Source organism: Papaver somniferum, chromosome 10 (genome assembly GCF_003573695.1).
Source record: "Papaver somniferum cultivar HN1 chromosome 10, ASM357369v1, whole genome shotgun sequence".
NCBI classification, from domain to species: Eukaryota; Viridiplantae; Streptophyta; class Magnoliopsida; order Ranunculales; family Papaveraceae; genus Papaver; species Papaver somniferum.
This window is the reverse complement of record NC_039367.1, coordinates 61,843,578-61,866,167: the sequence shown is the minus strand read 5'-3', so window position 1 is coordinate 61,866,167 and position 22,590 is coordinate 61,843,578. Positions and strand designations below refer to the sequence as shown.

Here is a 22,590-nt window from a genome sequence, read left to right as displayed (position 1 = left end):
TCTCATGATATAAGATGAACTTGGTCTAAGCGAAAACTTACCACACATATTTCGATAAATATATAAGCGAGATATACTCAGCTCGAACTCAAATGTGTATAGAGAAAACTATATCTTAACACGACTTATGTCTCAATATAGGAGATAGTAGAAATAGACTTTCCAAGTGATAGATGAGTTCAAGTCTCCACATACCTTTTGTCGAAGAAGTTCCACAAGCTCCCCTTAGTAGTTCTTCGTCTTCAAATGATGAACTCTGTGAAATCTAAGCTCAACTACACTATCTATGTCCTAGTCCGAGACATCTATAAATAGGCTAGAAATCAAGACTTATAGTTTTGATCACTAACATTGACAAACATGCATGAGATAGCAAAGCATGCGAGTTCGACCGAGCAGTGCTCTAACACCATCGTTGAAGGTAATAACCTTGCAACTCTTTCCAGAAACACTCTGGTTGGGAAGTTAAAGATCTTTGATCAAGAGCATACATCCAAATCCGGAAAGGACGTGGCTTTCAAAGCACAAAATGACACTAAATTGCTTGACAAAAGTAAAAGTGTTTGCATCTCTAAAGATAATCTTTCTGAGGCTGATTCATCAGATGAAGATCTTGACAAGTCAGTCTCCTTGATCACAAGATAGTTTAGGGATCTTCTTTTGAAGAGAAGTAAACAGTTCTCCAGAGATAAACCCAGGTCATCAGTTAAACCTCATAATCGTGTTCCTCCTAAAAACAGGGATAATGAGGAAACTGATGACGAGGATAATCCTCAGTACTTTCGTCAAGAATAATAGATGAACTTGGTTAAAGTGAAAGCTTACCAACACATATTTCGAGAAATATGTAAGCGAGTTAAACTCAGCCCGAAATATCAAATGTGTATAATCGAAGTCTATATAGCATACGAATTTTGTCTCAAATAGGAGATAGAGTAGATAGACTTTTGAGTGATAGATAAGTTCAAGTCTCCACATACCTTTTGTTGATGAAGTTCCATAAGCTCCCCTTAGTAGTTCTCCGTCTTCAATGGATGAACGTCGTGAAATCTAAAGCTCAACTACACTTTCTATCCTAATCCGAGACTTAGCTATAAGTAGACTAGAAATCAAGACTTATAGTTTTGGCAACTAAACTTGACAAACAAGCTTTAGATAACAACGTTTGCGAGTTTGACCGAGCAGTGCTCTAACAATCTCCACCTTGTCAATTTTAGTGACAAAACTATCAATACATATGGATTACAAAATAAATAAATTTTGTAGCTTCTCATCCAAATGCTTGATTTCCTTGGTTCTTCAATATTACTTGAAATCTTCGTCACTTCCAAGTACTCCAGTGATTCTGAACGTGTTCAACTCAGCATCATAGTTATTGAAGATCCGTAGCTATAACAATGAGAATACAGTAGCTCAATCATTGTTATACAGTGTCATAGTATTATTACACAGCATCGAATTCCAATTGTATCACATACTATGGTGTTATGTATCACTCCCCCTTAGTCAATACTTCATCTCACAATGAAAACCACACCTCCTTACACAATCATCCGTAAACCATATGTATTTTTAGTGTGAACTACACATATAAGTTGGAAAATGTACGAAAACTAGTGGGATCATAATGAAATTCTCATAAAGATACTTCATGACTAAAAGAGAACATATATCAACTTTTTTTCGATGATTTCACGTAGTCGAAACTTAGTGTATTCATCAAGGAGTTTATAAAGATACAAGAAAACTCCTACAATATTCCACAGCCGCACTCCCCATAAAGATTTTTCAATTAAGCACAAGTTCAATTAAGAACTCCCCCTCATAAAATGTCATTTCCGAAAGAACAACAAGAGCGACCTTACTTTTGCAAGAAAAGAAGGATTTCTTTAGACATTAACAAATTACATGAAACATGAATTTGTATCCAGAAAACTCAATTAAATTAACCACAAGAGAACCCGTGATTAATTTAATCGGAAATGCTCAACATAAGAGAACTTACGGAGCCGCGTAATACTTTCACATAGAAGAGGATCAGGGAAAGATCAATACTGCGGAATATTCAAAGATTCATTGTATTTTCATCAATATTTGCATAATGATATCATAGACTTAATCTTTGTTATCAAAAGTTCATTATATTTTCCATCAATATTTGCATAATGATACATAATAGACTTAACTTTTGACATATATGGGACAATCATAGTCCACGGACACAAACACACATATCCCTTAACAATTTTTGCAATATATAAAACCAATAAAGATTAATACTGCAAAATCATCTTCCAAATAAACTTTAGAATATAAATAAATAAATCTAAAAACATTGCAAGATGAAAAACGTTGGCAATAGCTATGTGTACTCGTAATATATGCTATTCCAAACCCTATTTATCATTCTTAAAACACAAGAATAAATTCTCATAAGAAGTTTCCTAGACATTATCTAAGCAAGTAACTACACAGGAATCATTTCACTTACTTTGAAGACTCTTCTCATATTCCCTATAATCATCAAGCTCGTCTTCGATTAGATCAATCCTGGATTCGAGATTATTCATCTTGTCCTTAAGTCTTTTGTATGAAGATTCGAGTTCAATCTTCAAAGCACGTACTTGTTCTAGGACAAGATTCATAGTTAATGAGGGTTTTTCAAAATGAGAGACAGTAGGATTCTCAGCAGAAGAGGAATCACGTTTGTCTTGACACATCTCATTATTGGCGGAACCAAAACGAACTTTCTTAGAGGGAAATATAACATTCCAGGCATCATCTTCTTTACTGGAAAGACTTGATGATGACATGTTGGAGAAAATGAAATGCTTGCTTAGAAGAAGAAATCTTCCACTCTTATAAAGAAGAAGATAAAAAGCAAATTCCTAAAAAGTCCATTGACAAAAACCCTAAAAGAATTTAGGATAATCAAAAAAGAGCTTTATTAGGAAAACCGTTTATTCTTGACTTCAAACACTACAGTTCCAGAGAGGGGAGAAAAGAATAGAACAAGACAGAAAATAACATAAATATATTCACATCCTTCTTGAAGATTATAGTCCTTGTTTAAGGGAAACAAGAACAATCTCAAAACCTATTACAGATTGTAATTTCTCCCATTCAACAGTGGATCGGGTGGATTCTTACGAGAAGATGCCGATTTTGTTATTCCTTGTTCCTGATATCTTTTTATAGGGAGACGATCATGATTAGCCGTCTTTCTTTCTTGTAGTGGAAAACCCTGTTTACCAATTTTCGTAAATTATGAATGGTTCTGACAATCTCTTTTGAAAGTGATGTAGATTTGTTATGAGATTTTCTTTTCTTCTTCTGATAACATGAATTATTGGAAGGAGATTTAAGAACCTTTGTGCACACCAACTCTTGGTGATCCTGGTTTTTATACGGACACGGTTGATTTGTTGTGCCATTGTAATAAATGTATTTCTCATTACAAGAGAGTTTTGAGTCAGACATGATTTCAGGAGTAATATGTTGATTGAGTTTAAGAGAGTTTATCGAAGTTAATCGATTTTTCTTCTTGAAATCACGATTGCGAGACATCGCTTTCTCTTGTCTTAATTTTTTCAGTTGATTTTCCAGATTTTCAATCCTTTTAATCCATGCTTCCTTCTTCAGTTGAAACATACTCTTCATTGAGTGCAAATCTTTGGATTGATCTAACCAGACAAAGGAGTTTATTAGATTAAACATAAGAGCCTTTGTCAACAACTCATCATAATCTTGTAGCAAGATTGATTAGAGTGGTTACCAAACAGATTCTTCCTTTGTTGTTTGGAATATGATCCAAAAGACTTGATATTCACGTGCGTGACTCTAGAGGTCGAAGGCGCATGGAATCTGAGGGAACTAAGTAGCTCGGGGTAATCTGCTTGGTCTCAACTATACGAAGTTGGTATTAGATTTTGTATTGCGTCTTAATTCTGAGAGTATTTAAAACTGGACTGAGTCCCAGGGTTTTTCTGCATTTGCAGTTTCATCGTTAACAAAATCTTGTTGTGTCTTTTACTTTGTTTTCCGCATTATAATTTTTATTATAATTAAGTAAAATACACAAGTACCGTAACTCCATAATAATTGATAGTGATCCTGTAGAGTTTCGGTTATTACCGAACCTATTATCAAGTACTCACTTTTTTGTCGTATCGTCTCGATCTTGTATCCATAGTCAATCACACAAGTGATCTTGTTGTCGTATTGTCTCGATCTCGTATCCATAGACGATCACACGAAGTGTGAACCGAATTGTTGTATTGTCTCGACTTTGTCCATAAACGATCACATTCAGAAGAGGTTGATAAATAAAAGATTGTGGTGTATTTGGGTACCCTCGTCTTTTCACTATACAAGTCTTATGGATTTTTAAGATCTTTTAAGTTTGCTATTTTTTCTATTCGTTTATTTGTCATTTTTGTGACAAAAATGGGGAGAAATATATGGACTAAACAAGTGATTTATGATAATTAGGAAATGATATATGTGCTTAAACGTATCTAACGAATGAGTAAAGCATATACTAATTAATAGTAACCCCTTGGTTTTATCTAAACCATATGCATAAAAAAAATAGATTACATCTTTTGAGTTTACTTTTGTTGGGTAGATAAAATGTCAACATGCTTCAACGCTACATAATATGCCAACTACTCCAGAAACATCAGTGTTTTTTGTGTGCAGAATAAAGACTCTAACAAAACAAATATTTAATAATACCAAAGTCGTCATTCTGCAAATTTATAACCTTGACGATCCTGGGATAGTTAGCATGTTACGATTTGAATACCATGACAAAGGTTGGGGCATTTACCATACCATTCTCGGAATGAAAATGTCTGATAGTCGTCATGGCATAACTTTCAGAATCGTGATAATAATCCAAAATAATTAGTCGGCATGGTTTTAATCAATAAACCATGACGACGTTTGATGTCACTATTAAAAATCATCATTTTGTTTTAATACCAACCTGCCGACTAGTTATTGTCGGCATGCTATTTCTCAGTCGAGCATGACGACTTTCCTTAGATTGAATTCTGAAATTCTTAATTTCTTCTCTCATTTGAAGAATTAAACCAACAAAATTCTTGGAATTCCATTTTGAAAAGTGCTTGACTGAAGTAATTCATTTCGTTACAAAATTCTCAAAAACCCATTTTTTTTCAAAGATAACTTCCAACTACATTCATTAGTTAAATATAATAAAAACTATAATCCAAGAGATAACTTAACTAATTTACTCTAACTATGTTTATTTAACTAATTAATTAAATAGATTAGGGTTGATTAAATATGGATAATTTTTTTTCATTAGATAAATGGATAAGAAGCTTTGGATTTTACTTCCAAATGATCCTACTTTGTTTTACTACCTGTCCCCAATTAATCGGTTATTTATTTTATTTTATTTACTCAATCAAAAAGATATAATAAGGAAAACATTGAAATTTTTTATTCTTGATTCCGACTCAACTAAACATGAGATTGGGAACATGGGAAGAATATGATTCATAAACCTGTCATAGCCAAATAATATTTCTTGGGAATAGGATTCCTGGAATCACAGACCCTTCTCCCGACGTCAGTTTCTTCTTTTTGTCAGTTTGTTCCTTTTCGTATTGTCCATGAGCAACCCGACTAGACGCACGACAAAAAAGATAGGATAGATGTGGGAAAGGAGGTGGCGCATTTTCTCACCTGAATTAGCCCTCGATGCCACATTTGTCCCACTTTTTTGCCTTAAATTTGTCCCACGTTTAGTGTGTGTAAGTTAGATACATCGTTTCTTTTTTAGTCTCCAGCTTCGGTAATAAATCTTAACTTTTTGTCTTTCACTTTTAAGATTCGAAGAAGAAAGCAGCAGTAATGTCATGCACACCAGAAGACATCTACCATGACATCCTGTTAAAGTTATCAGTGAAATCATTAATCATATGTAAGCGTGTTTGCAAGAATTGGTATTCTCTAATTTCCCAACCCTAGTTTTTGTTAAGTTGCACCTTAATCTTACTATTTCAAAATTAACCAAATAAGAAGGTGAAATCCAAAATTTATTACTACAGAAAATAAATGTATTTGCAGGAATTATATTTTGCAATGCACACGGGAACTATCGCTTCATTATAATCAATAAGAAAATTATTAAGTATGTTGCTTTAATAATGCAAGTGGGTCGAAACATGAGGAATGGTTAAAACCATGATGGACATTGAACAAAGATGTCCGGTTCTGCTAAATATTTTCCTCTTTTCTCTTTCTCTTCTTTCACCCCTTCTCAAAAACCTAGAGAAAACCCATCATCTTCTTCCTCCTTTGCTCAGATCTAGTCCTTTGGGGCTAGATCTGAGCAAAAATTGTTTGTTTTTAGAAGTTATTTAGTTATTTTGAATAAATTTCTTCGCTATTAGAGCGAATATTTTCTTCGCTATTAGGCCGATTATTCTCTTCGCTATTAGGGCGATTTTATCTGCACTTTTAATAGTGTTTCATTCTACAAATTTGATCGTGATTTGGTTTGTTGGATACAAGTACATCGGCGACTTGACGGAGGCAAGATCAAATTATTCTTCAACAGAATAATAAATCTAGGGTTTCTGGGCTTCTCGCTACGCATGAGTTTTTGGGAAAATCACTCCTCTCTCATTGGAGTATCTCTTTTCAAGAAGAAAATCAATCAAAATGGTCGAACTATGATTTCGAATACCATTCCTTCTCCAATCTCTACATACAAGATTTGGGTGCTACCGTTGTGGATCGTTCATTCTCTTCGCGATTTATTTTTCTTTTGCATCTATCATTGTATTTGTTTCATGATTATGTTGTACTTGTTTTTTCTTATAAACCATCATGTAAACATTTCTTATTTGGACTGAAATACTAATGGTTTGATTATCAAAAAAAAAAACAAAGATATCGGCAGAGAGGCGCCGCATCAACGAAAAAGACTTCCAATATGGAAGTTGTTTTGAGATTTTAAGAGCGTTGCCCAAATATAATCTAATATTTGTGTTTTAATTTCTTAATTATCAACTTAACCTAAGTACAAGTTTTAAATTTTTTCTCACTTTATTAGTTAAAATTCTAATTAAAAGGTAGTCAGATTTTAATTAAGAATAAAATATAAGTTTAATTTTCAACAATATGAGTCAAATTTTCGAATTCATAAACAAGTGCGCTTTTTTTATATAAATTTCGAATTAATCACTATTAGTCATTTTGCAAGACATAAAACTAGACAATAATAATTAAAAACAAAAATATGGAACATTGTTCTTCATCTTGTTTATCTTTTTCATTTCGCATAACATCCATAAATGCGCTCATGAACGAAGTTTCCTTTGTTTATCTTCTTCTTTGCTTTCAAATTTGCTTTGCCTTGTACTCTTCTTTGCCTTTTGTTAGCTGCATGTTTCAGTTGGTTAATATCCAAAACTTGAAGACTTCTTTATTTTTTTACCTATTTCTTTATAACTATCACATATCTTCTTAACAAGACCTTCAAGTATTACTCCAAAAAAAAATTCTTTCTCTCTCACTCCTTCTTCTTCTTAAACAAAACCACCATGAAGAACAACCCTTCTCTGCTCAGATCTAGTCCATTTTGGACCGGATCTGAGCAGATTTGTTCACTATTTCTTGGTTTCTAGGTTAGTTAGTAGTTTTAACTTAATTTTTATTATGTTTTCTACTTATCTACACCATTATGGTGGTTTTATCTACTCTTTTGAGGTTTATTTTCGCTTTAATGGTGTTTCTTGGTTCTTGGGTTGGGTTCTAAGATCGATAGTGATGCTCTCCAACGACAAAATTTTCATCTTCATCGGTGATTTCTTTGACGATGGAAACTTCATCACTAGTTACAAGAGATTTGAGCAAATCACTCCTACTTTGGGAGCATATCTTTCTAAATAAGAAAAACAAACTAAATGGTTGGGATTTACTTCGGAGAAAAACCATTCTTCCTCTAATTTCATCGAATCTTATTCATACTTGTATTTGTCTTACTCCGGTAATCCTTCTCTTTCTCTTGTCGGATTTCTCGGTATTGTACTTTTACGGTATGTTCTTGTTACTCTGTATTCTCTTATTTTCGATCTTAAACTCATTGTAACCTCGAATTTTCATTAATAAAAAGATTCCTTGTTTATCAGGAAAAAAAAAAGAGTACTACTCCAGAAAAATCAAGTTGTGTTGCCCAATCAAGTTGAAATTCCACCATTTTTGAAAAAAAATAGATTGAGAAACAGAGAAATAGAGAAAATTAAAATTTTTGTGTAAATATTAATAATATGATTTCAGGTGATTTTCCTCTGTTGTGGTTAAAAACTGAACAAAGCTCAATTCCTAGAATTTCTGGCCCACTGGAATATGTTTCAACCAATAAAATCGTCATGATTATTCACACCACCAATACTTCATCCGGGAGAACCCACAAACTTATATGTCCACCGAGCTTCAAAACTAAAAAACAATTAGACTTGCTCTTGCGATTCTCTCTTTCTTTTCTTTACCGCCACCTTCCCCACCTCTTCCTCTTTTCAGTCTTATGGAGGAACCCTAGCATTAAAGTTTTCTGCCTCTCTTCTTCTTTTTCCTCTTACCCGACCTTTCCACTTTTCTCATAATTGAAAGCTTAAGATTCTTGTATACAATATCGTCGTGAGTTTGTTGGTATTCTTCCATAAATATTCAGCCTTCCTGTTTACTGATTTCTTTTTGTTCTTATTTCTAATAAAGAACATGTCAGTCATGAACTCTAGAGTGGAGATTAAACCTTAATCTTGGTAATGTAATGTGCCAGAGGTGTACATGAGCAGCAATATCACTAATAATTCGCAACTCAATGATGCTGCTGCGTAACTTGACTAGGCTAGCAGTAACACAGCTGTTTTTCTTTGAGGAGTTCTTATTCGAGGGGAGAACATTAACGATTATATGCGTACCATTAACGTGATCGAACAAAACGTGTACACTTACATTTTTGTTGCGAGGTGGTTGGCAAATTTTTAAAAGCTCAATGTTCCAAAACACGTATCTCTACACGTATCTCTTCTCCTTCTTTATTTGCTTAGGGTTTATCATATTGTTTTATTGGTTTTTTGCTTTGTATAGTTTGCAGTTGGTTTGCATTGGGGGATTATTGAAGTATAAAGTGATGGGAATGGTGTGGTGTGACATACCAGAAAATTTACCCTCTAACTGGTTGATTAGCAGAGCCAAACCCCGGTACGTCACTTGAAAATTTAAAACGATACATTTCATTTCCTCAGTCCGGTAATGAGTATCAGATGCCAACAAAAAGAAAACCAATGAAAAACAAGAAATGAAAATCTCCTGTCGTGGCTCTGACTAATAAGGATTATAGAGGTCAAATACAAATTTTCTTAAAACAACATTTCTAAAGAAGTAATTAAACAAGTTGAAGGTCCTGAAACGTACATTCACATTTAAGGAAATCATTTAGGCCAATAATGGCTAAAGTTTATATGGTTGTTAAATATACACTGGAAATGAGCCAAGACAACATGAGTTAATGAAAGTAAATCTCACTGGATAGTGGGAAAGCTAAAACAAAGAGTTCAAGTACTTGTCAAAAACACAAACATTAAGCAATTGATTGTTGTTTAATGCATTTGTAATCACTGGGCACGAAAACATATAAAATACATCTAAAGATTCTAATGTGTATGCATAAGAAAATTATCTAATACAGTAGAGAAAGAAATACATGCAATTCAATCAAACTATTTACCAACATCCCAACACACTCCCAAATACAGTGCCATGACATACATATATACATATAAGGACATCAAAGTATATACCAGCTTTGCGTCCCTAGCTTTCTTGCTGGAAGCTTTCCTCAGATTACTACACCAAGCCATTTTGTATCTCTGTGGGGGAAAAACAAAACAAAACAAAACAAAACAAAACGGGGTGAGTGAATGCCCAGTAGAGGGTATAACGATGAAAACATAATACCAGCGCGAAAATGTAAAGGCCTCGACAATGAGCAGCAGCTAGATCAAAGTAAAAATGTAAACATGTAAATCTTAAGCAACTGTAGATCATAGAAATACTCAGAGCCGCAAATAAAGTACTCTACTATTCTCATGGCCAGTGCCAACGTCAGGGTAGTCAGATACCAGCCACCGTTACAGCTAACAGTCTTCCGGGTTGCCATCCGGGTTGCCATCCGTAGATGGGTGCCAATTAAGGCCTGACGGTCCTACAGTAGAGTCCACTAGTTTCCAAATCAAATCAGCATTCGTCAAGGAAACACCCACAAAACCAAGTTGTGAAAACCTTAGAAATCCATAAATGAAAGCTTACAGAAATATAAGCAATGGAAGCAATTGCAAATGATTTGTAAATTATATTTTACAAAACACCAGAACGCAGCATAAGAGTGAAAGTAACTTGCCAGTACCTTTCAAATGTTAAGATTCAAGCCATTTGTTCATAAAAGACAACATTATTTACTAACCAAAGTAGATGGTGATACTGCCCACAAAAATGTGAATAAATAAGGTTGTGAAAAAGAATAATTTAAAACGACAAAGTGTACAGCAAAACCAAAAGTGCAAGATGTTTAAGAAATTTCAGCTCAAGTCCCTATATCCATAAATCCGTATAGACTCCATTAAGGGATGAAATACAACAAATCTGGTCTTGTTGGAACTAGGGAAAACCCCTCTATCACAACAAGTTTATAAATAAAAATTCTAAGGTAAATTGCTGGGTCAAAACATTCCGTTAAAAAAAAATCAGAACATGAGTACTATCACAGAAAAATTCAGTCCCAACATAAAACGAAATAAAACCCCTCAAATGCCCAAAATGAGAATCAGAGACTTAACCTAAGACTGTATAGAAACTAAACCCAATCGATATAGCTAAGCGAACTTTGAAAGAGCAATGAAATCACCATGTCACAAGCCGGCAGGAAAACCATGAATTTTGACAAATGCTATTAGCCGGTAAGCTTGTATTATTTGGGTAGCTTTTGAAATCACATAGTTAATGTTCTTAAGATTTCATCTATTGGCTGTAAAAGGAGTTTCAAATACAAATCTCATTTGGTCATTTTGTCAAACAGTCCAAAGGATAAGATTAAAAGTTTTGTACATGCTTTGATCCATGATGAAAAATCAAACTTAGTAGTAACACAGTATTTGTAATATTTGAACACTTGAAATTAATCACAGAACCATAGATTTTGAGCTTCGTTAGGGAGAGTATCAACCACACTACTCTGAATAGGATTTCAAATTGATAAGGAATATTTCAAATACTTACATAGCAACACAAACCCATTTCTTATTGGTCTAGAAACGTGATTTATAAAGATCAAATTTAAGGATTAGAAACAAGGCGCACAAATTGAAGATCAAATTAATTCGGTAAGAAAACCCCCTACCTCAACCGCTAATTCCACAGCAAGAGCACCCATTTGCAGTCTTGTTCTCGAACTTCAAGTCATTTAACACAAATGAAATTTAGTTTTTCTTCAACTAGTTGGTCAAGAAATTAAAATTCGAAATTGAAAAGAGAAATTCCTTACCTCTTCACACTATTACAACTCAAGAATCATTATCAAAAGAAATCTCAGTGATTCACCCTCCAGCACTCACTGATACAGAGGTTTTAGAGATGGGAGAAATTATATTTAGAGAAGAGGGACGGAAACAAAGGACGGGAGAAAAATTGGAATTTTATTACTTTTCCAAAAAGCCCTTGACATCTGTTTAATTGCATGAAAGTTTTCTCCAAGCATCTTGACATGTGTCTCGGTGCATGCAGACTTATCAAGGCAGCCAGGTACAGGATTAGAGCTAACTGGTAAATTAGACACACCCAATCTAAGGTTTTAGTTTTAGAAGAAAGGAAATTGATAAAAAGACTCTACAACCGCGTCTATAAGCTCTCCGTACTAAAATTCAACACCCGAATATATTAGGAGTGGGGTTAGATAAACTAGGGAAATTTTCAGAATGTTACATGTAGCCTCATAGGTTCCCACAAAAGTAAACTTTGTGAGTTATTTTTTATTGAGAAATCTAATTACTCATATGCAGATCTTTTAACCAAAGATTTTAGCTTCAATTAGAGGTTTACTCATAGAATTTTGCGCAACAGTGGGATTGTAAGTGCACATCACGACTGTAACGCTTAAGGATAAAACGCATAGCAAAGATCAGCTCATCGTGGCATTCGATGTTGATACCAAGAAGTTTAGATCCATTAGACTCCCATGCTTTATCCTTAATCAGCATACTAAGGATTGTTTCATCGAATTATTGGAAGTGGATTGTTTCAATCTCTTCTTTTTCTTCATTTGTTATCTTATCAGACTACAGGAAACATCACTACTAAGTTACGTATCCGTTTCGGGAAGAACTAATGATTAATTAAGCTGCAGGAAAACTAATGCTCACTGCAAAGCTGTCATACCTTAAAGTTATGTATTGTTTTGAAGAAGAGATTGTTATTTGTTACACCCAAAGAAGAACAACGCATCGTAGTAGAGGCACGGGGGGCTGGGTCGTGGGGATACCTTAAACAGCACGGGGTTTCTTTGTTTTAGCAGAAAGCTAAAGACATATCTTCCTCCAATATACAACGAGAAGTGGAGATGTACCACATACATTTGTTGTAATTATATTTTCCTTTAGATTTAGTTCAGTGTAGAGTCTGTAGACTGATTTAACACATGCATAAAATAAAAAACCCAGAAAAATGCATACTTTTCGATTGCTATGTTGCTCATTGATGTTTGCTCTCATTGATGTTATAATAATATTGATTATTATACCTCACAGCCAAAACTATACGTTTGGAAAAACTTATCTTATCTCGTGCAACGCACGGGGGCACCACCTAGTTTAGTTTGAAAATTACCCATTTATAAGGCGATAGAGAATTAATCGTTGGCGCTGGACATTCCATCGAGCTATATTCAGAAAACTGCCAGCGATAAAGTCTTTATCGCTGGCGTTATTATTAATATCGCTCGTTAATAACACTATCACTTACCCGACTTTAGCGCTGGAGTTATTATTAATATCGCTCGTTAATAACACTATCACTTTCCCGTAATGGTGCGGCTAGGTTAGAAAATTAAATAAATTTGACATGGCCCTGGTGATGCCATGGTTGGGCACACCTTTTCTATCACAATTCCTACAGTGCCGTATTTGTCTCACCTTTTTTCCTTCACTTTGTCTAACGTTTAGTGTTTTCGGTCTATAAGATTTCCTCTAAATAATCTCCAGCTTCCGGCATTCGCATAAAGTATAAAACCTAACTTTTTGTCTCAAATTAAAAGCTGAATTCGAAGAAGAAGGCAGCAGGAATGTCAAGCATACCAGAAGAAATCTACCATGACATGCTTTTAAAGTTATCTGTGAAATCATTACTCACATGTAAGTGTGTTTGCAAGAATTGGTATGCTTTATTCTCCAACCCTAGTTTTGTTAAGTTGCATCTTAATCTTACTATTCATACAGGCAACCCTAGTCTCATTCTGAATGGGTATACCCGGATTAGGAATTGTGATACATCATTATACTCCATAGATCATGATCCGCTACAATCATTGTTGTCGAGGAGCACAGATGATTTTATTGAATGTGCAGCTGAATTGGATTACCCATTCAAATTATATGCAAAGACAATATGTCTAATTGGTTGTTGTGATGGTCTGCTTTGCCTATGCTTATCTTTTAATCTTACAGCTAGGAAAACCTTTTGTCTTTGGAATCCAGCCACCAAAGAGTACAAGGACTTACCAAAATCACCAGATGTACATGATGTGGATGGAATCAGCTCAAGGTATTTTTGTTATGATAGCAAGAGTGACAATTACATTTTGATTATTTGGCATGACAACGTAGTCCAAGTCTATTCGTTAAAATCAGATTTGTGGAAAACCATGGATATCGTGCCTTATGTGCATTATACGCTAGACAATTCTGGGGTGCTTTTTAATGGGGATCCTCATTGGATATCCATTAAAAAGCAAGACGACTATCAGAAAATTGTAGTCTCCTTGGATATAAGTACTGAGAGATTCAAAGGAATAGAACTACCAAAAGAGTGTTTGGAGGGTCTTGCTCACACGGATGCAATTTTAGTGGTGTTGGAAGGGTCCCTTTGTGTGCTTAATTTTAATGTTTGTATTGATGTATGGGTACTGCAAGACGACGGAGTTGAGGAATTTTGGACTAGACGTTTTATTATAAATTATGAGAGTGAGTATGGTGGTCGTATGAGGGTTGTGTCATCTTCTACCAGTGGTGATATTCTAGTTGAGATAAATGATGAATTATATTATTATGGCCATAAGTTCGGAACTGTCAGAAAACTGTATTCCCGAAGCTTACGTTGCTGGAGAAGAGTTGAACAATATTTTGAAAGCTTAGTTTCACTTGGTGCTGGTTCTTATGTGCCGGAGAAGGACCGAATCGAGGAATCAATACACACCTGAAGAAAACAGGTTACTCTCTCTCGTTATACGGATGAATTTGATTTTATTTCCATGGCAAGTTTGTATTGGATTCATGGTTTTTTTAGTATGATAAGTGTTGGTGAAATTATTAGATGGGGTTGTGTGGTTTTTTCTTATTTGTTTTTTTCTTGGATCATGAAGAGACACAGCCTTTCGCAATTTCTTTTTCTAACAGTATATATACAGAAGACCGAAAGCGAGAATAACTAGCAAGCGTTTTAAAAATTCTCTCTTCAATATGTGTTCATCAGCAAAACGCGAAAGAGTAAGATGTCATCACATACTGACATAGATCTACTATCAATGATTTTACTTTGTCTATCCATTTGGTAATACTAGATTCCAGTTTCCAACAATCGCTCGAAGAGAAGTGTTGGCTTCTGTAATCTGTTATGTTTATGTACAAATTATGGTGTTTGAGGCATAGATTTCGAGAATTTGAATACAATTTTCTTGACAAAGATGCTACTAGTAGTGTGCCATTCAGAACCTGTGTCTGTAATGAAGGTATAAAAATAGCTCAATCTTACAACGGACTTCTTCTGTGTAGTAGCTAGATATCGACAAATAGTTCGCGGTGTGCTTATTACATTTACTATTCCTGAACGGATCAGTATTACGGTGTTAGTTTGCTTGGTTCAGTTAGTTTGGCTTTCGATCCATCGAAATCACAGAAGTGGTGGTGGAGATTTTGGAAGGAACCTGATGCTCCTTGGGTTAAAATTATAAAAGACAAATATGGTGTCGTTGATCTCGGCTGGAGGACTAAACAGCCAAAGGAAAAACATGGGGTCAGCTTGTGGAGGAATATTTATTCAGACTCGGAAGATTTCTTTAATCTTTCCATGTTCAAGATTGGTAATTGGGACAAGATAAGATTGTGGGAGGATAAATGGTTCCTTGAAGGTCCGTTGTGTTCGCTTTGTCCTACATTGTAACATTTGTCTTCTAATAAGAATTGTTCTCTATCGGCTGCTCACAACATAGGTGATGAAGGTTATGGCTGGGACTTGGGTTTGAACCACAGAAGGAGATTATATGATTCTGAAATTGAAGAGTTGACTGTTCTCATGCAACACTTGGATGCAGTTAGCCTTTCTACTTGTGAGGATGACCAACTCATTTGGCTGGGGGATAAAAAAGGGATCTTTTCTGTTAAGAAAGCTTATGATGTTGCGATGGTTTCTGTTAATCCTGTCAATTCCAAAGTCTAAAATTTGGTCTAGAGCTTGGCCACAAAAGGTGGGATTTTTTCTTTGGCAAGCTTGTTTGGGGAAGCTTCCAACTATGGATAATTTGCATCGGTGTAATATGGCTCTCGACTCTTCTAGTGTTTGTCAGCGGTGCTCTAGCAATGTTGAGTCAGTTGACCATCTCCTTATTCATTGCCATGTTGTGTATGATATTTGGTTTTACTTCTTGCGGTCTGCCGGTAGGTTGAGTGCTATGCCGCAGTCTGTTGAGAGAGTGGTGGTCAGTTGGAAAGGTTACAACTTAATGGAGCAAGGCAAGCAACTTTGGAGGAAACTCCAGGCAGCAATCATGTGGGTCGTATGGCTTGCTAGAAATGCTAAATTCTTTAATTCAAAAGACATCAAGGTTCCAGATATCATCAGGGATATTAAAATTCAAGCTTTTAATTGGGCCAAAGGTGCCTCGTGCTTCGCTGGTATTAACACTTCTCTTGTCATTGTTTTTAGGGTTTTTTTTTTTATTTTTCTTTGTTTGTTGTTGGGTTTCTGTATTTTTTTTGGGGGGTTTTGCGTGCAGTATTTTGCACCTCCTTCTTATTTTCTTTGGTTGGTTTTCTTGATAAATTCTTCTTTGCCGATTAAAAAAGAAAGATCCATTGAAATCACATTTCTATGAAGTCATAAGTTTATGGGGAAGAGATGTGGTCATCAAATTGAAATATACTCTTCCCAAATTTCCTCTTTGAAGATTTAGAGAAAAATTTTCAGATACAGGTTCGTACGGTATTAAGCACCGGCGTGTACTGGAATGGTTATTTGAACTGGATGACCGTCGGGATCTTTAATATATTTTGAAGTTGATCAAGAAGTAGTCAAGCATCTTACGGTGATGCCTTACGCGATTGACAGAATAATAAAGGTCCCTTACTCTGGATGCTTTCAAATTTCCTAGCACCCTCTGAATTGTCTTCCATCTCTGATTAATTTAATGCTTCAAAAAAATAATAATATCCCTCTTCTCATTTTGGGCATGATCCAATTATACTTACAAACTTGCTTATAAAGGGCATACCAACATTCCGTCTCCACGGTTGTATATTTCTTGTCATGTGCGGTTTGGAGAACTATTTTCGTCGGCAGGCGTATCTGCGTCTCCTCCCGGCGATGCTAACTCAAATCAGCTAATATTTTCAGAACTCGCAAGTCCTAACTCAAAGTTTCAAGTGCTAATTTATTTATGTTGGTCATGGGTTCGTCTCAACAGAGTGTTCAGTATCTAATTTCTCTTCCAAACACCTCGTTTGCTATGAACTACCTTAGGATCTGGGTTAAATTGTTTTTCAGGCACTGAGCTCTATCCTTCATCAGATTTATTTCTCCCGCATAAGTAAAATGGATGTGGCAAAACAGAGAAATTTTAGGACTTTAAACTAGAATGAAGAAAGACAAGAGAAATTAAACCGAAAAAATTAGTGTTGGATTAATTATATAACAAGATTAAGTAACCAAATCTAAACCCCTCATAGGTTCATTAATGGCAACTCAGACTGACAGTAGATTTTCCCTTCCATTTTCCCTCATTTCAACAATTACAACAATCAACAGGAGAGAAAATAAAATAAAACAAAAATGGAACTACCCATGATGTTTGAATTCTTGTTGAAGAGCATCTTCTAACCAAATCTCAGATTCTTCCATCAAATCAGGACTTAATCTAAACATAAGAACACAAAATTCCATCTGATTAAGAGCACCATCACCATCCATATCGCCTTCTCTTAACATACTCCTTAATTCGTCATTGCTTAATCCCTGTAAACCTAAATGAGCTGAATTTCTTTTCAAACTCTCAAAAGTAATCAAACCCTTTTCCTGATCCATTAATAACTGAAACCCATTGCATAATTCACCTATTAAACCTTCTCCTCCTAATTTATCAGCCATGGTTGGCAAATAATCTTGGAAATCAACTGTCTTTGTTCCTGCCATTTTTTCTAAGATCTTTGTAAAGAGAGAAGATAAATAAATCACAGAGAAGAATGAGATTGAAGATTTGAAGTGATGATGAATTATAAAGATTGTTGGTTTGGTATAAATAGGGAGATAGAAAGAGAGAAAAAAGGGTATCCAATTTCACGGAAAGTGATGCCTAGAGATGGGAAAGAGGGTATGGGATGCCAAGTGCCAACCAAAAGACAGTTAATTACGTCGACAATGCTGCAAACCTGCAATTGCTGATGGCTTTCCTGGAAGGTCCCCAAAAGGGTAAAAATGTAAAAAAGTTGTTAAAACGAGTGGTTCTTTCTTTGTCCTTCGCTTTCCTTGGCTACTGTTGGACGGTTCGTTTCCCAAGGCGTGAGATGTTAATTTGACGTAAATACTTTTATTTCGTCAAAACTGACGGAACTAACCCGGGGGACGGAGTATAATTTGGTTCATTGACCTTTTAAAAGATCTGGGTAGTAGTTTCTTTGGTACGTATAGACATGCATAAAAAGTGATCTCTCTATTTTTAGCTGTAGTTAATTATCCTCGCGTTTGTAGGGGCCACTTAAAAGGATTTAGGGGCCAACAATAAAACAAAAAAGATCACCCAAAGGGAAAATGTAGCCAGCCTTTATCTCGCGTAATTCGTAATGTCAAAATTACCCTTATATATTGGGAGGATATGATAACATTTTTATCCTCCGATTTCAATCGGAAGACAAAAATTTACCCAGACTTCCGATTGTAGTCGGTGCAGTATTAGAATTATTTCTGTTTCATTTTTTCCATTTCTTTTTCATTTTTGAGTTGTTAGAGTTATAGAGAAGAAGGTGAAGGAAAAAAGGGAAAACCCATTTTATCACTACAAAAATGGATGGATATGAAGAAGAAGGTGAGAATCATGGCGAAGACGATTTGGGGTATATGTTGAATGATCCAAACTTTTGTGGAGAGGAAAACCTAGACGACCCTTTCATGGAAGAAAATGGAGAATCGCCTGATATTGAAGCTAACGATGCATGTAAAACACAGGTATTGTGTTAAGAAACTCAAATACTCGATTTGCATGCGTTTGTGTGCTTTTGTAAACAAGAAAAACCGATTATTGCATGCATTGAATGCCATGAACTACCCAGATTCGGTAGATAATTTCTCGAATAAACTTGCGAATATAACACACTGAGTACCAAATATGTATATTCGGTAGTTCCAAGATAGTAGTTTACTGCCGAATATGAGGAAAAACCCCAAACTGGTTTTCCAAAAAAATCTACATTCGGTAGTTATGTAGAGTTATTTACCTCCGAATAGCCCCAAAAACAAATTCCTCAAAAAATTTCAAAACTCAGTATTCTTATCCTTTACAATCGGTAATAGTTTAACATTATTTGACTGCCGAATATAACAGTGGCCTCAAAATAAAATTTCCGAAAACTTGAAAATCGGATGTTTATCGATTAAAGTTATCTCCCAGTTATTTATATTCGGCTGTTTTACTATATATTTTAGATTCCGATTATATCATTTTTTGCACTCAGTAAACTGTGTACGATGGCCCAAAAATCAGAATTTGGGAAAAACTGATACTTTTCAAATTTTGAACTTGCAATAATCAGAAGTAAACTTAATTACCCAAACTTCCGAATATGGGTTGTCTAACCTTCTATATTGGCCCTTGGAACCACCTAGAGCCATGGCATGGTTTGTTTTGAACTTGTAATATTCGGAGGATAATTTTTTTTTGTAAAGTCCCGAATGTACGATGGCCCAAAAATCAGAATTTGGGAAAAACTGATACTTTTCAAATTTTGAACTTGCAATATTCGGAAGTAAACTTAGTTACCCAAACTTCCGAATGTACAACACAAATCATTGTCATTTATCTGCTCTTCTTTACTTTACGACCATGACTACCTCCCAGTCCTGCACGACCACGGGTTTGAGCACCTTCAGTTGGAGCACCTTCAGCGCTCGATGAAGCTCGAGTTCTTCTACCCGTCTTTGATACTGCCACCTTGGGCGGATGCCTCTTCGTGACTTTCTCCCCAAACTGGGCAGCATAATCTTCGTTATCCATATTATCAACTAGGTATCTAGCCTCTTTGATCTTCTCAGCTGGCATGGGATCTCCGCTCTTCAGGCATGCAGTTAACATTTTGGAAACATGCTTGAACCTATTCACCTGTTTTTTATACGTAATGACATAACATCAAACGGTAATTACCTAAGATTTATAGGAATAATATAAAATGAACAAAAATATAAGAACACGCACCAGTCTATCATAACCAGCTGGTTTGTCTTTGATGATACAATTATAACTTGAACCCGCCGCAGTAGTGTTGGATTTGATTTCACGGATAACCAAAGGATGTGATACGTTGTTATACCAAGTCATATAGTCTGGAGAATTTTCATCACCTCGGGTGGTTCGTCTACCAGTGTCGATAATGAAGTCATTCCTCTTATCCCTGTTATCAAGAACAGTAGGTGGGCCTGTGTGAACAATCGTGAGATTATCACCACTAGAAGAGCACAACTCCAACTCCACTTTCCAAACATTATTTCCGATTATATATAATCGGAAAAAAAACTGAGTACCTATCCACCGAATACCCAACATTCGGAAATAGATATGGATCATTTCCTAACGAATATGCGTCATTTGGAGTTCAGTAACCTATAGTTTTTCTGGCCTGTATATTCGGTAGTAATATCAAAAGAATATTTCCGATTATATATAATCGGAAATAAAACTAAGTACCTAGCCACCGAATAACTAACATTCGGAAAAAGAGATGGATCATTTCCTACCGAATATGCGTCATTTGGAGTTCAGTAACCTATAGTTTTTCTGGCCTGTATATTCGGTTCTAATATCAAAAGAATATTTCCGATTGTATATAATCGGAAAACAAAGTAAGTACCTAACCACCGAATAACCAACATTCGGGAAAAAAGATGGATAATTTCCTACCGAATATGCGTCATTTGGAGTTATGGATATGCATCATATGTATTGTCTACTGAATAACTATAGAGTGAGTTATAGAGTTAAAGAAAAAACCTGCAATAGAGCCACATTCCCGGCAACTTGGCAGGTTCCTAGCCTCGAAGCCTTTCTCAACTCTTCCATCAAGAATGCTAGGCATGCCGTGCCCCAAGAATAGTCACCGACTTCATGGAGAGGATCCAAAAGTTGTATAAGGTTGGCGTCGATCCGGTTGCCAGAAGTATTGGGGAATATGACACATCCCAATACACAAAGGAGATATGCGGTGGCAGCGTGGTTCACTTGCTCATCAGTTAACGTTCCATTCTTTTCATTCTCCAAGGTGCCTCGAAACATATTCATCAAAGCTGTAATGTTGATCTGTCTTGTTCTGTAACTTGCATGCCTCCTAAACTCTGCTGTTGTTGTCTCTTCATCCCAACCTAAGCACTTTTTAGTTAGAGCATAAAGTTGTGCCCAACTTAACTACTTTGTGTAGTTAAACTTCACAGCTGTGCCTTGGTCGGGAAGGTTAAGAATCTGCACAACATCATCCGGAGTAATCGTCATCTCCCCAAACGGCATATGGAAAGTATCGGTCTCAGGATACATTCTCTCCACGAACGCCGATATGGCCACACGATCATGTTCCAACAATGAATTCTCGGCGGCATTAGCTAACCCCGAGTTGGCAACAATTGACTTGAACCTTTCACATTCACCGGATAAAGGCCACGCAAGCATTTTTGTTGGTGCGGCGGTAGGTTTGAGTAGACGGACCGCATCTTGATGATCCTATTAAAGTACATAAAAAAATCCTTAATACAAATATTACGATATAACACATAGACAATACATTAATAAAAAATAGTAATTTTATTACCTCGGTTTCGTATATTTCTCTGGCCCATGAGTCTTTGTATCTAAATAGCAATTTTCCTCCATCCGCCGGTAGCCCAAGGATTGTGCCTGCTGGAATACCCTTCTTCTTCAAGTGCTGAGGGACAACATGTGATGCTTTCTTAGCAATATCCTTCTTTACACCATCTTTTCCTTTTTTGGCTTTTTGGGTACCACTTGGTTGTCCTTCTACTCTTGGAACTGGATCAACTGGTTCAATTTCATGGTGGGGTGTAACTTGTGGAGCAGTTGGTTCTGCACTTTGTTGAGCGGCTTGTTCAACACTTGGTTGCACCCCTTTTTCACTGCCTTGTTGTTCTACACTTTGTTCAGCACTTGGTTGCACTCCTTGTTGACTGCTTTGTTCTTGTAAGCTTTGTTGAGCACTTGAATTATCTTTGGCACTCCTTTCCCTCCTAGCACTAGCTGTCACTTTCTTCCTCCTTTCTCGACTTTGTCTAAACAACAAAGAAAGGAACAATAGTTACAAACTATACAATCGGAAGACAAAGTATGAAAATATAACCCGAGTGTACACATTCGGACGTAAAAAGACACGTACTGTTCCCGAATACAAAACAATCGAAAGCTAACTAAACATATTTACAACCGAATATGCATCAATTGGAGTTCAGAAGCTCTAAATTTTTCATCCTACACAATCGGAAGAAAAGTACAAACTATAACCCGAATAAACAAATTCGGAAGTAAGAAGACACATATTTTTCCCGAATGAAAAACAATCGGAATATAACTAAACATGTTTACAACTGAATATTCATCAACTGGAGTTCAGAAACTCTAAAATTTTATCCTACACAATCGGAGGTATAAAACATTATATTGTCTTCCGAATAAATACTGGCCCCAAAATGGGATTTTTCCTATATCAGAAATTTTGAGATTTTTTCAATATATATATATATATATATATATATATATATATATATATTCGGTAGTGAGTGTACTTCCGAATACTGTGTGTCTAC

The 22,590-nt window shown here is 35.6% G+C and overlaps 3 protein-coding genes and 1 long non-coding RNA gene across 4 annotated transcripts; 2 read left to right on the top strand and 2 right to left on the bottom strand.

Moving 5' to 3' along the window:
* Positions 1-9,604: 9,604 nt before the first annotated feature.
* On the bottom strand, positions 9,605-11,937 carry LOC113319325. The gene is made up of 3 exons (XR_003345364.1): positions 11,585-11,937; positions 11,441-11,492; positions 9,605-9,914 (listed from the first exon to the last, which is right to left on the bottom strand). It is a non-coding gene; the product is annotated as an uncharacterized LOC113319325 (long non-coding RNA).
* Positions 11,938-13,293: 1,356 nt separating this feature from the next.
* Positions 13,294-16,979, top strand: LOC113318447 (F-box/kelch-repeat protein At3g06240-like). Its single transcript, XM_026566614.1, has 2 exons — positions 13,294-13,445; positions 13,758-16,979. Exons 1-2 carry the CDS (start codon positions 13,376-13,378, stop codon positions 14,507-14,509), a joined length of 822 nt encoding a protein of 273 aa, XP_026422399.1. The 5' UTR covers positions 13,294-13,375; the 3' UTR covers positions 14,510-16,979.
* On the top strand, positions 15,842-17,114 carry LOC113315710. Its single transcript, XM_026563966.1, has 2 exons — positions 15,842-16,199; positions 17,068-17,114. The coding sequence occupies exons 1-2, from the start codon at positions 15,842-15,844 to the stop codon at positions 17,112-17,114; spliced, it is 405 nt and encodes a 134-aa protein (XP_026419751.1).
* A 64-nt stretch (positions 17,115-17,178) lies between these two features.
* On the bottom strand, positions 17,179-17,841 carry LOC113318449 (calcium-binding protein KRP1-like). Its single transcript, XM_026566615.1, has one exon. The coding sequence runs from the start codon at positions 17,710-17,712 to the stop codon at positions 17,359-17,361; it is 354 nt and encodes a 117-aa protein (XP_026422400.1). The 5' UTR covers positions 17,713-17,841; the 3' UTR covers positions 17,179-17,358.
* Between the last annotated feature and the right edge of the window lie 4,749 nt (positions 17,842-22,590).

Bases quoted from the DNA above. Each gene is read 5' to 3' on its own strand.
- LOC113318449 (XM_026566615.1), bottom strand. From the start codon at position 17,712: ATGGCAGGAACAAAGACAGTTGATTTCCAAGATTATTTGCCAACCATG.
- LOC113318447 (XM_026566614.1), top strand. From the start codon at position 13,376: ATGTCAAGCATACCAGAAGAAATCTACCATGACATGCTTTTAAAGTTA. The intron at 13,446-13,757 runs GTAAGTGTGTTT...TTAATCTTACAG, and splicing joins TGTGAAATCATTACTCACAT to CTAGGAAAACCTTTTGTCTT.
- LOC113315710 (XM_026563966.1), top strand. From the start codon at position 15,842: ATGGCTCTCGACTCTTCTAGTGTTTGTCAGCGGTGCTCTAGCAATGTT. The intron at 16,200-17,067 runs GTATTAACACTT...ATTGTTTTTCAG, and splicing joins AGGTGCCTCGTGCTTCGCTG to GCACTGAGCTCTATCCTTCA.